This window comes from Pleurodeles waltl, chromosome 11, assembly GCF_031143425.1.
Source record: "Pleurodeles waltl isolate 20211129_DDA chromosome 11, aPleWal1.hap1.20221129, whole genome shotgun sequence".
NCBI classification, from domain to species: domain Eukaryota; kingdom Metazoa; phylum Chordata; class Amphibia; order Caudata; family Salamandridae; genus Pleurodeles; species Pleurodeles waltl.
Genome location: NC_090450.1, coordinates 19546064 through 19560303, shown reverse-complemented (window position 1 = coordinate 19560303; position 14240 = coordinate 19546064). Strand labels below are relative to the sequence as shown.

General features: G+C 49.7%; 1 protein-coding gene across 2 annotated transcripts in view; it reads right to left on the bottom strand.

Annotated features, from left to right (window-relative positions):
• FYTTD1 (forty-two-three domain containing 1) overlaps nucleotides 1-14240 on the bottom strand; it is a 152090-nt gene that overhangs the window by 104704 nt on the left and 33146 nt on the right. For both annotated transcript variants that reach the window (XM_069212840.1, XM_069212841.1), the window contains exon 3: nucleotides 3509-3657. In XM_069212840.1, coding sequence (XP_069068941.1) covers nucleotides 3509-3657 — 149 coding nt within the window. The remainder of the gene's footprint in view (nucleotides 1-3508; nucleotides 3658-14240) is intronic.

The following is a 14240-nucleotide window of genomic DNA, read 5'->3' as shown; positions in this document are numbered from 1 at the left end:
TAGCATTGTAGTTCTTACCATGATAAAAGTGTAGGATTAAGAAACAAAAAAAAACCAACAAAAAAACCTTAATAGCATGGCAGCGGCCATATTAATATATTATCTTCAGTAAACTTTGATTTTTTGGGGAGAAAATGGAAAGGTTTTTCCACATAATCTAAGAGGCAATAAACCCATAGACAGATCTACAGTGGCTAGATTGCAACTGAGAACGCCCGATTACAAGGTATTTGATCTGTTTGACGTTCAAGCAGAGAGTTTGCTCAATGTACACCTAGTAGTGACTCATCTGATGGACAACACGCTTTTCTACATGCCAGAGTGCCACATGTTTCCTTTGTGTCTGATGCTGCAGGCACCACTAACACAAGTCTGGGTCCCTGTTTTTCCAGTTACAAATGTGGGTGGAGAAAGTGTACTCTGTAATCCACATGAGGCACTTGACCATCATGCCATCTGGGCATTTGCCCTGTCAACTGTCTTACTGAAAAGTTAAATAAGCCCAAGGGCTTTAGCCAATGTGATCCCATGTTACAGACAGAGCACATGTACTGTGAAACTGAATGGCAGATTCACGCTGCTCAAACTCATATCAGCAAAAACCAATCTAGAAAAGCGTATACTGCACGCAGCACCTAAATAAATGCCCTTTCTCTCATAATGCATTCCTCTTGGACTCTGGGTGCAGTTACGTGGAGGATCAATTTTGCCATTTTTTATTTTATCATCTAAACCGAGTGTAACCCAGCTTGTAAAATATCCTTTAAAACAACCTGTTTCAGTTCATGAAAGATGCCTGATAATCTGCTTTTAGCAACATTAGTGTTTCAAACAAACAATTTGAAATATAGACCCTATCAGTACACAGAATAGCGTGATACAATGATTTTCACAAGGCCAAACTAACCTGCTTTGATTTGCAATAATTGCATAACTTGTGTGGAGATGAACAGGGAAGTGAGCAACACATCTTATCACATATTAATGTCGGAGACACAGGTGCGATTTACATCCTTCCAGTATTACAGGACGAGAGATCATTTGTGATCTAGTTATCAATGTTCACTTATGCAGGGATCGGTTTGCCTTAACATCCAACAAAAGAGTTCCAGCTGAGGGGGCTTCTCCACAGACGGTAGATGCCATGGCACAAACGGTGCCCTGTCCTGTAGCGCCAAATGTCATGTGCCAACCTCGAGAGTGCATGTTACTCGTCCAAAATGTTACTGGAAGACAACGCAGTGGTACTGTAGGAGTGTCAACTGCAGTGTCCCAAATGAGGCTTTGAAATGCCCCGAGAATGCACCGTCTTATATTCTGGGGAATAAACGGGCTTCGTAGCTTTCTCCGATCTACGCTGCACCGGAATTTGCAGGTTCTTCAGATGTGCTCCCCACTCTGCGTTTGAGGCCACAGATGTATGTTGTTGCTATTGTGAAACTGGTCGTTTGAATTTTCTTCCCTTTAGTATAATGTTGTGTGTCTGCCACTTTCGCACTTGAAATGCGACCACCGGACCTCTTCCCCCCCCGCTCACAGGTTCACACCCACTCCTGTACTGGAAGCAGGTTAAACCGTGCATGTTAGGAAACGGATGCAGAATGCAATCGTCCTCAAGAACTTCCTCTCTAGTCTTGCAATTAAACATTGCAAGATAGGTTAGTAAGTTTATGGGATGCCTGTGCCCTCCTCAACGAGGGGAGTGTTTTAGTACTGTATTCAGATGTGGTTTAAGCTCCCACTGTTTACACCTAGATATGAATCGCATATGCCTTTTCAGCACCAATAAAATGCGTTAGGACAAACTCTACAACTTCTACATTAAAGCACATGACCAGGAGGACACTTCAAAGCTGGTGCCTGAAAATTATTCTAGCTGCTTCCTCTGCAGCCTCAGAACTGCCCCAACTACAGGAAAACACATCATTGTCTGCCAGACCAGACCCTTACCCTAAATCACATCTAAGCCATAACCAACACACTGGACAAAACCTTCAAGAATTACAGAGAGAACAATCAACATTCATTGCCCTGGATCAGCTAGTCAAAGAGATTGAGAAAAAACACTTTCTTTCCATGGAAGGCTGCAGATGAGGGCTCCCCGTTAATCTACGTCAGTGCAAGCTTTCATCAGTTTCCTATGCCTGTATCCCTTTGCTGTCAATCTTCAGAGTTCAGAAAATAAATTCAGCAGCTTGTCTGCTCATTTCTGAATCCGCCTGCAGAGAAAAACATGCAGCAATGGTGCAAACAATGTGGTTTTCTATACTTACACTCAGCATCACAGCTGCAGCACCAATGGACAAAACCCAAATTATGAATTCTGGACTCCAAAAAAAAAAAAAAAAAAATATATATATATAGAATAATGCACAGCACGAGAATACTCAATACCGCAACACCTTACGGGCGCACTTAAGCTCTTACAGAAAAAAAAAAAGGCATGCTACCATAAAGAGCTTACTAAAAGATTTGTTAAGCATTCAATACATCACCTATATAATTTAAAACATTCAATAGCCCCAAGTCAGAATTATAGACAACTGAAGATGTGTGGCTTATCAGAAGTTCACTCAGATTGTGTCTTCACACCCATGGAATAAGACATCAGCAGTGTGACACAAGGCTCTGCTGTGTAATAATCAATTAAGCATTAAACCAAACTCAATCACCGACTACAAAAAAATATATATATAAGAGGATGGTAATGCTTTAAGAGACATGCACCCACAGTGCTGGCCACAGATGGAAAGATAACTGTTCAATAATTCTAACAGGTTTTGTAGACAGCAGACCTACGGTCACTAGCTTACAGTCATCCAAACACGAAAGAAAAGTACTGTTTGCAAATGGCAACGAGTAGACTTCACAAAACATATGTAAGTGTTGCATCAAAGAGGGCAAGCCAACAAGGAATCAAGTCATAGCAATAGGAACGCATTATTAATATTCTGCTAGCACCCTTCACCTCATTCCCGCATCTCCCAGCCAAAGGGGCAAACTTAGCTGTGTATCATGATTTTGCATGGACACTTCAAGGACTTGAATAAGTAAACACACTTCTGGTTACATGACGGAGCACTGGCCCTAACTGGACTGATTCATGAAATACAAGGAGGCCTCTGTGTAGTAATAAAAGCTAGCGACCCCCTGTATATTTCATTTCGATCATGCTACGGCTACCTGAAACATACAACAGAGGTCTGTGCTGGGACCTGGTGTAACACCAATGACCAGCATTCACAAGCAGCAAACAGCATGCACACAGGCTGACAACGCTAACATAGCAACTTGTTGAAACTCCTTCCCAGCAGATCACGCATGCCATTCAGGAGACGGCTATTCTAGCGGATTACTTCTGGCCTTATCACCTTCTCCTCTTAACATTAATTAATGAATAAAAAGTCACCTGGATCCGTTTCAATAGTTGCATCCATGTTTCATGATTACCGACCCCTTCATCCATTGAAAATACCACAATTTACAGAGGGAAACATTGAATTCTTACTCTCTCGCTGAGAGGCAGGCGGCTGAGAGGACTGACTCCTTCCCGAAAGTTTGATGCCTTCCAGGCTGCCAGGCCGGTCCTAACTCTATAAGGGCGCCGCCGTCCAGGCATTATACGCCATCTGTAACCATAGCGACCCCTGCCAAAACCTGCAACAGAAACCAGAACAAATGCACTGAAACAAGAGTGGTGGTTGGCTAATCCAGACAGGCAGTAAAGCAGTTTCATTACAGAATGTTTAAAAAGCCCACATGCGAGTTTATTACAACAAAGAATTTAAGCCAAAGTGCAGACTCACTGGGAAGAAAACCTTTACTTACAACAGTATAGACGAACTCAAATATGTTCGGCTAGAGGGTAAGGTCAGTGGACTGGGAAGCCTTTGGTCTCTTCTAGCACCAAATAGGTGCATGTAATGAATGTACAGTCAAGGAAGGAGGCAATCTAAACATGGATCTGGGAGAGACTCTGCCTAGGAGCAGATGCATGTCTATCACTTGTCAGAAAGAGCATCTGAGCAATCTCCCGCTTGGTGTCTCACGTTCATAATGGCGTTTGTGGTTTGACAATTTTACTAATGCATCAACGTAACATTTTTTGTGAACTGGCTTGTCAGGAAAGAAGTGTTTTAATAAAAGGACAGCAATATCTAAAAGTATCTGAGAATATCACAGAAGACATCGTGCTACCTAAAACAGAGAGGTTTCTTTCTACTGTGTACCTTTATTACTGGACCGCAGCACTGGGGCGGGTGCAATTTCGATCACCCTTCTTTTGGAGCCACATGCAGTTCTAAATCTTTAGAAAGCTCTGGTGTAGAGCTATGAATCGAGATTATATGCGCTGAAGTGTGCAAATCTCACCAGCTATGAGGTACACTATGAAATACAAGAGTGCAGCGACACCTGTGATGCAGTAACTAAGTCAGGGGTGATCCTACAGCCCAAAATGGCAGAAATCTAGCAAAGAGCTGTGGTTTGGTGGTGCAAGAAAAGAAAGATGTTGTTGGACTTTTGGCCATACGCATGGTCATCCCTAGTCTTTTTGCCTCCTTCCTCCTGGTTTTTCTGACCTCTCGCTGTTGGCTCTAGGACTCTGAGCACTTTTTCACTGCTGACCAGTGCTAAAGTGCAGGTGCTCTCCCATCTAAAGTTGGTATGTTTGGCTTATACCTAATTGGCATATTTAATTTACCTATAAGTCCCTTGTACAGTGGTATCTCTATACCCAGGGCCTGTAAATTAAACACTACTAGTGGGCCTGCAGCGCTGCTTGCGCCACCCACTGAAGTAGACTTTCAAACCTGTCTCAGGCCTGCTAGCGCAGGGCCTGTGTGCGCAGTTTTCTGCCACAGGGACCTGGCATCTAAATTTACTTGCCAGGCCCAGAACTCCCCTTTTACTACATGTAAGTCACCCCTAAAGTACGCCCTAGCTAGCCCTATGGGCAGGGTGCCATGTATGTAGAAAGGCAGGACATGTGCCATATTGCATGGCCTGTCCTGGTAGTGACAAACAGCCTAACTTGGTGTCTCACTGCTGTGAGTGCTGCCTTCTCATAGGATTGCATTAGAAATGCCCTGCCTTATGTGTAAAGGGTATTGTCTGATTTATGAGGGGTAGCGTAGGCGTGTTTGGTATGGGTGTGATGGTGATAATAAATACTGCTTACTGGTGTGGGTGTATTTTTTATTACTATCACAGAAATGTCACTTCTAGAAAGTGTGCATTTATCTGTGCTTATAATTCTGGTGTTTTGCAGCTTGACTCCAATCCACATCTGGGCAGAGTGACTGTTGGGCTTTGTGCATACTTCTCAGACAGCCTGTACACAGGAAGGGTGGAGGTGTCACCGAGGTGCATCTGCATACTGAATAGTCTTCCTGGGCTGAGAGAAGGGAGAGGCGGGGCACACCTGAATTTGTAAAGACTGTGCCCTGGCCTCACACAATAGGGTCGTTAACCCCCCACTGATGTTTGGAGCCTGTGCTGAAAGGAGAGAGGGGACACTCCCAGAACCAGTTGTAACTGGCTGGAACCTCCTCTCCCTGGCATTGTAAAACACTGTAAAAATGGACTATAAGTACAGGGGAATTTTCCCCACAATTTGAACATTCTTGGAACTTGGAACTGGACACAGAACGCTGATGAATGGACTCACCAGGAAACCGCCATGGACTGCTGCTGCTGTGCTGACCTGTGACCTGCCTGGTCACTAGGAGGAACTGCCACCATCTGCACCCTTTGTGCTGGCCTGTAGCTGAGCCCACCAGCCCTGTGCTCCCTCTTGTTAAGTTGTTCCCAGGGGCAGGGTGCTGTGGCCCCTGACCCCTGCAACGATCTTCTACATCTTTGACAGGATGCTGGAGGAGAAACAGGCATTCTTTTAAGTGCTGGGCTGCTGATGCACTATAGCGCTTGGAAAGCGCTTTTCTTTTCCTAAAAGAAATCACCGCCGCAGCCCGGGCTTTTAAATTGTGCCCTTGCGCTTCCTGGAGCGCGTTTCTGCTGAGAGGAAATCACCGCCGCAGCCCAGGCTGCATAATTTTCGGAAGCGCTGTGAAAAGCGCTTCGTGAAAGAAAATCACCGCCGCAGCCCGGGGAACTTAATTCTGTAAAGCGCGAGGATCGCGCTCCGTTCCGTGCCCCCGGGGCACAAGAAATCCACCTGGGACGTGACAAGGAGCAAGCCTGCTCCTAGCGGTGCCCCGGGGTAGGGATCGCTCCGAGGAGCGCCCCCGGGGCACCGGCCGGCCCGACCGGGTGCCGGCGTTGTGTGCGAGCAGGAGGGAGAGGAGGACGCCTCTCCCTCACCTGCTCCAGCCCCGGAGGGCTCTCTCGGCGCGTGCGGGCGGGGCAGCAGCCTCATCGGAGGCTCGCCCGTGCCGCCGGCTTTCTGGTGGGCCCCCTCGTGGGCCCAGGGCAATTGTGAAGGGGTCTCCCCTCTGAAAGGGCCAGCGGAGGCCCCGGGAGAACTCAGGAGTTTGCGGGCCCCCCAGAGGGGCCTGTTCGCAGAGTGGAGGGGGTGCGTGGCGCCCCCCTCCAGATCCTCAGGATTTCCCTGACCTTGACCCCCCACAGGAGGGCCGGTGGAGGCCCGGGGGGCCCCCAGTGATTACGGGTCCCAGGAGGGGCCCGTCAGGAACGCTGAGAGGGTGCGTGCCGCCCCTCTTTGGCCCAAATATGCACAGGAGGCCCCCGTTTTGCGCAGAGGAGCGCCGGGGGCCCCATTGGTTGTTTAGGCACTGGAAGTGCCGCCCCAGTATTCGTTTTAGGCACTGGAGGTGCCTTTTCATCATTTTTCAGGTACTTTAAAACGGACTAATGTAACGTTGATTTAAAGTTCTTTTTACAGACTTTGTAATTATGTTATATTGCCTGCCTGTCCTATGATGTGTTTACATATGTGTGCACATGTTCCTTTTATGGGCATGACTTGCTAATATGTTTGCTTAACTTGCCATAGGTTTTCTAATGTTCCTACTATGGGCGTTTTATGATATTCTTATGACAAGTGTGCTAATGTGATAACGTGTTTCCTGACTACTGCTTATGTTGCAGAATACTGAGTAACCTGTGTGTTATGTGTGACTACTGCTAGTTTGCAGAGTAACTAATGTGTAACGTTCTAACAACTGCTAAGGTAGCAGGATAGTACTGTTATGTGATGTTGGTCTAATAATTACGTGGTGTACAATACAGTGTATTTTCATATAATCTGGTGTTGTGTTTCCTTTGTGGTGGGGATATTGCGTCACATGTATGTGTGTGTTGTGCAAACGCTTTACGCATTGCCTCCGGGTTAAGCCTGACTGCTCGTGCCAAGCTACCAAGGGGGTGAGCAGGGGTTATCTTGGACGTGTAACTCCCTTGCCCTGACTAGAGTGGGTAAGTTCTGCCTGGCTGAGGTGCATACCCTAGCCAACCAGAAACCCCATTTCTAACATTGGAAGTCAGCGGTGAGGATAGGACTTGCGCTTTCACAATACCATTGTGACTCATTATTTCACTATAAGGATTGCGTTTAGACCATCACATGTTTGGCTTCTCTTAACTTTCTCTCTTTGGTCATTTTACCTGTTTTCAGTTCTCACGCTTGGGTATTGTGGTTGTCACAGTTGAGTTATTTGTACCTTTTCAAGATGGGGCTTACCTTTGATTTAGAGGACCTGCCGTTTTACACGCAGGGGGAATTAGAGGGGTTCTGTAGAGAGAGAGGGCTGCCTGTAGAAGGGGACCTCAGGAGATCTCTGAATTTCTTTGAAAGGTTTGTGACATTTACCCAGGGAGGGAGTGTGCGTAGGGGGTACCCAGAGGATCCTGAGTGTAGCGAGGGTTCCCAATGGGAGGGCTCCCAGACCTCATCCCTAGAGAGTGGTAGAGAGACTGATCAGGAGGGTGAGAATGACCGGTTGGGGACGCCAGTTGACAGGGAAGGCCCCAGTGATAGGGAGTCCCTTGCTGGGTCCAGTGTAAGAAGCAGGGCTACCTCTCATTCCTTGACGCCTGATGAGCTAAGAGATAGGCGGGAAGAGAGGGACCTGAAGTTGCAGTTAGCGCGCCTAGCTGTTGAGGAGAGAAGGGCTGAGGTAGAGAAGGCCTTAGTACAGGAGAGAATGGCAGAGGCAGAGAGGGCCTTTGCCAGAGAAAGACTCGCTCTAGAGCGCAGTCTGAAGGTTCTGGACTCACCAGCGTTGCAGGTGGAGTCCAGTGGTGGCAGCAATGTACAGTGCTGTAGCAAAGAGGTTCCTCACATACCCATAGATCTGGTACCTAGGTTCCAAGAGGGGGGTGACATACGTCAGTGGGTAAAGGAATATGAGAAGGCTCTGGTAGAGCGCAGGATCCCTGAGAAGGATTGGGGAACTGGCCTAGGGAGTTTTATTCCTGAGGAGGGGAGGGATGCCCTACTGACTCTAGAAGAGAGTGACAGGGAGGGGTACTCCGCTGTGAAGAACGCACTGATTGTGAAGTATGGTTTTTCCCCTGAGGAATACAGAAAAAGGTTTAGGGGTGGTAAGAAACTGTCCCACCAGTCTTGGGAGGAGTTTGTGGAGGCTTGCTGCATTGCACTAGATGGATGGGTGAAGGGTAGCACAGTAAACAATTTTGAAGGGCTGTTTAATCTGATTCTCAGAGAGCACCTGTTTCGTTGTTGTTTTTCAGAGTTACGCCAACACTTGTCAGTGTGTGAGCTCTCTGACCCCAGGGAGCTTGCAAAGGAGGCAGACTTCTGGTTGCGTACCAGAGGGTCTGGTGTGACATTAGGGGGTGTTCCTAATGAGAGTGGTCTAGGTGTTTCCCAACAAGGTGTGGTGGGAAAGGAATGGAGTGTCCCAGGTAGGTCCCAGTGGACTGTGATGGGTGAGGGACCCCATGTCCCGTCTCCGAGGAGAGGGAATGGGGCTGGGGCTGGGCTGAGGCCCAAGGTGCCCAAGATACCGTCCCAGGCCCCTGAAGGTTCCATGAGTGAACGCCAGGAGGTGAGCCTAACCTGTGCCGTAGGGCCAGCTGTTCAGAAGGATCCCCTTTTGTCATTAGGACTTAGGCGGGTGACTGGTGATAGCGTTCCGCCGGTCCTGGTGTCTGGTAGTCTCGCTCTACAGCGGAGGAGGCGGAAATCCAGGCATAGGGTTGAGAGGGGGCTGCGAGCCCCAGTGGAGAACCTGGAGGGTCAGGGGTCAGCTCTGAGAGCAGAGCCCCCCAGGAATGACCTTGGTGAGACCATTTCTGGGCTGGGGGGAATCCAGACTCTGTCCGATGGGCAGAGGTCAGGAGACCTGCGCCAGCCAGACTCTTGTGTGGCCCTTGGGGAAAGTGTTTCCCTGATGGGGGGTAGGTGTGCCCCCCAGGAAGTCCTGGTGCGCCAGGCAATGATTCAACCGCAGGGTGGTGACTCTGGGTTGGATGATCAGGTTCAGGGGGTAAACTCTGACCTGATGGGGAGTACGTGTGCTCCCAAGGAAGTCCTGGTGCGCCAGGCAGTGGTTCAACCGCAGGGTAGTGACTCTGGGTTGGATTGCCAGCTTCAGGGGGTAAGCTCTGATCTGGTAGGGGGTAGGTGTGCTCCCAAGGAAGTCCTGGTTCGCTGGGCAATGGTCCAGTCTAAGGGTGTCGTCCCTGGACTAGATAGACAGGTTCAGGGGGTAAACTCTGACCTGGTTGGGGGGGCGGTTAGTGTGCTCACCCCCCTGTGTGAAACTTCTGGTGGCTTCTCCCGAGGTGGGGAGACGCAGGACTCTGGAAGTGGGGTTCAGGGAGGGGGAAGCCCGCCCCGGACCCCGGTGCAACCCAAGGGTGTCGTCCCTGGGTTGGGTGGTCAGTCGCCAGGTAGTGATCCTGGGCTGGCGAGAAAGTTGTGCAGGGCTGCTGTACCCAGCACCCTGGCAAGTGTGGATTCTGGTGATACCCCTCCTAGGAGAGGAGGGCGGGATCCTAGAAGGAGGGGTAGAGGGAGGAGAGCCTCGCCTCTAGCCCCTGTAGAACCTATGGGTGCGGACCCTAGGTTGGTGGATCAGTGGCAGGGTAGAGCCCCTGAACTGATCGGAAAGGGAGTGGAGACAGGTTGCTTTGCACCTGGGGCTACCGCCCCCACTCATTATGGTTTCAGAGACCAGAGGCTCCTAGATGGCCTGGGGCCTGGTTCTGGCCATTGGCAGCTAGAGAATCCCCGTGGGTTGGTCTAGGCTGCCTGGGACGCATTGACAGAGAGATCCCAGTGGAGTCAGGAAGGCGTAGAACTGGAACATGCCCCTGCTGTTGTGGGCCTGGGTCCTTGTTCTATCGCCCCAATCAGGAAAGTACATCAAGGTATTGATTGTTCTCCCCTGGATTTTGGCTGGTAGGGGGTTGTGTTGGACTTTTGGCCATACGCATGGTCATCCCTAGTCTTTTTGCCTCCTTCCTCCTGGTTTTTCTGACCTCTCGCTGTTGGCTCTAGGACTCTGAGCACTTTTTCACTGCTGACCAGTGCTAAAGTGCAGGTGCTCTCCCATCTAAAGTTGGTATGTTTGGCTTATACCTAATTGGCATATTTAATTTACCTATAAGTCCCTTGTACAGTGGTATCTCTATACCCAGGGCCTGTAAATTAAACACTACTAGTGGGCCTGCAGCGCTGCTTGCGCCACCCACTGAAGTAGACTTTCAAACCTGTCTCAGGCCTGCTAGCGCAGGGCCTGTGTGCGCAGTTTTCTGCCACAGGGACCTGGCATCTAAATTTACTTGCCAGGCCCAGAACTCCCCTTTTACTACATGTAAGTCACCCCTAAAGTACGCCCTAGCTAGCCCTATGGGCAGGGTGCCATGTATGTAGAAAGGCAGGACATGTGCCATATTGCATGGCCTGTCCTGGTAGTGACAAACAGCCTAACTTGGTGTCTCACTGCTGTGAGTGCTGCCTTCTCATAGGATTGCATTAGAAATGCCCTGCCTTATGTGTAAAGGGTATTGTCTGATTTATGAGGGGTAGCGTAGGCGTGTTTGGTATGGGTGTGATTGTGATAATAAATACTGCTTACTGGTGTGGGTGTATTTTTTATTACTATCACAGAAATGTCACTTCTAGAAAGTGCGCATTTATCTGTGCTTATGATTCTGGTGTTTTGCAGCTTGACTCCAATCCACGTCTGGGCAGAGTGACAGTTGGGGCTTTGTGCATACTTTTCAGACAGCCTGTACACAGGAAGGGTGGAGGTGTCACCGAGGTGCATCTGCATACTGAATAGTCTTCCTGGGCTGAGAGAAGGGAGAGGCGGGGCACACCTACATTTGTAAAGGCTGTGCCCTGGCCTCACACAATAGGGTCGTTAACCCCCCACTGATGATTGGAGCCGGTGCTGAAAGGAGAGAGGGGACACTCCCAGAACCAGTTGTAACTGGCTGGAACCTCCTCTCCCTGGCATTGTAAAACACTGTAAAAATGGACTATAAGTACAGGGGAATTTTCCCCACAATTTGAACATTCTTGGAACTTGGAACTGGACACAGAACGCTGATGAATGGACTCACCAGGAAACCGCCATGGACTGCTGCTGCTGTGCTGACCTGTGACCTGCCTGGTCACTAGGAGGAACTGCCACCATCTGCACCCTTTGTGCTGGCCTGTAGCTGAGCCCACCAGCCCTGTGCTCCCTCTTGTTAAGTTGTTCCCAGGGGCAGGGTGCTGTGGCCCCTGACCCCTGCAACGATCTTCTACATCTTTGACAGGATGCTGGAGGAGAAACAGGCATTCTTTTAAGTGCTGGGCTGCTGATGCACTATAGCGCTTGGAAAGCGCTTTTCTTTTCCTAAAAGAAATCACCGCCGCAGCCCGGGCTTTTAAATTGTGCCCTTGCGCTTCCTGGAGCGCGTTTCTGCTGAGAGGAAATCACCGCCGCAGCCCAGGCTGCATAATTTTCGGAAGCGCTGTGAAAAGCGCTTCGTGAAAGAAAATCACCGCCGCAGCCCGGGGAACTTAATTCTGTAAAGCGCGAGGATCGCGCTCCGTTCCGTGCCCCCGGGGCACAAGAAATCCACCTGGGACGTGACAAGGAGCAAGCCTGCTCCTAGCGGTGCCCCCGGGGTAGGGATCGCTCCGAGGAGCGCCCCCGGGGCACCGGCCGGCCCGACCGGGTGCCGGCGTTGTGTGCGAGCAGGAGGGAGAGGAGGACGCCTCTCCCTCACCTGCTCCAGCCCCGGAGGGCTCTCTCGGCGCGTGCGGGCGGGGCAGCAGCCTCATCGGAGGCTCGCCCGTGCCGCCGGCTTTCTGGTGGGCCCCCTCGTGGGCCCAGGGCAATTGTGAAGGGGTCTCCCCTCTGAAAGGGCCAGCGGAGGCCCCGGGAGACCCCAGGAGTTTGCGGGCCCCCAGAGGGGCCTGTTCGCAGAGTGGAGGGGGTGCGTGGCGCCCCCCTCCAGATCCTCAGGATTTCCCTGACCTTGGCCCCCCACAGGAGGGCCGGTGGAGGCCCGGGGGGCCCCCAGTGATTACGGGTCCCAGGAGGGGGCCGTCAGGAACGCTGAGAGGGTGCGTGCCGCCCCTCTTTGGCCCAAATATGCACAGGAGGCCCCCGTTTTGCGCAGAGGAGCGCCGGGGGCCCCATTGGTTGTTTAGGCACTGGAAGTGCCGCCCCAGTATTCGTTTTAGGCACTGGAGGTGCCTTTTCATCATTTTTCAGGTACTTTAAAACGGACTAATGTAACGTTGATTTAAAGTTCTTTTTACAGACTTTGTAATTATGTTATATTGCCTGCCTGTCCTATGATGTGTTTACATATGTGTGCACATGTTCCTTTTATGGGCATGACTTGCTAATATGTTTGCTTAACTTGCCATAGGTTTTCTAATGTTCCTACTATGGGCGTTTTATGATATTCTTATGACAAGTGTGCTAGTGTGATAACGTGTTTCCTGACTACTGCTTATGTTGCAGAATACTGAGTAACCTGTGTGTTATGTGTGACTACTGCTAGTTTGCAGAGTAACTAATGTGTAACGTTCTGACAACTGCTAAGGTAGCAGGATAGTACTGTTATGTGATGTTGGTCTAATAATTACGTGGTGTACAATACAGTGTATTTTCATATAATCTGGTGTTGTGTTTCCTTTGTGGTGGGGATATTGCGTCACATGTATGTGTGTGTTGTGCAAACGCTTTACGCATTGCCTCCGGGTTAAGCCTGACTGCTCGTGCCAAGCTACCAAGGGGGTGAGCAGGGGTTATCTTGGACGTGTAACTCCCTTGCCCTGACTAGAGTGGGTAAGTTCTGCCTGGCTGAGGTGCATACCCTAGCCAACCAGAAACCCCATTTCTAACAGATGTGATAAAAGTAAGCAAAACATCTAAGGCCTGTGTCTTAGTATTTGCTTACATCACACTTTCTGGCATCTTCTTGTTCGCTTCCTAATCAAATCACTATGTCGCTTCACAGTCCTTGTTAAGCTGAGAGACTAAAGTGCAATTAAACAAACAATGAAGGTAGATTTGGCCATATAACAAATTGCGATTCTTCCATAACATTTTTTTGGGGGGGGGAGAGGGGGGGCTAGGGGCCCTTGTACGAGCAAAAATGTTGTTGTGGGGAGGCTTGGGGGTGCATTAAGTAGCAAAGTGGTAAGTGGGTGACAGGGATGAAGGATGATTAGTAAGATTCCAATGCCAAGTTGGTACATGCCGAGGGATACGTCGGTGCATGCATGAGGGCAAGCACACAAGACAGACCAGACACTTTTAATTAGTATTGTTCTGGGAACTAGACTATATGTTTCTCTGAGATATTCCTAATGGGGCCTACCATCAAATTGGCAGTCCAGATGGCAGACAGGAACAGTTAGTAGCGTTACAAATGTAATAACCTGGCTAGAAGGCCAACATAGCAGATGCATCTCTGTAACACTCCGGTAGTGGCTGCAGCGATCCCAGAATTTCCTGCTTCAATGACCCTTGGGAGCACTTTAAATCCATATGAGGGCACGGTCTTCTGCAAACTAACTGCAGTGCAGTCAAAATGGCGGCTGCGGATACCCGGGAGAGCAGCTTGGCACATGTACGCTGCACTGCATGGAGATAATGAGGTGCTGTATGGGAGGCAGGTATGCCTATGGTGCTAGCACCACTGCTCGCCATGAAACGGAGGGCAAGGAGTAATGAACTGTGAGCCCGGCACACCTGGTGGTTCGAGAGGCATGCCCTCTCAAGACCACATGAAAGCCAAAGGGAAGCCTGCGGCCCCCTTTCCCTTGCTTCAGATTGATC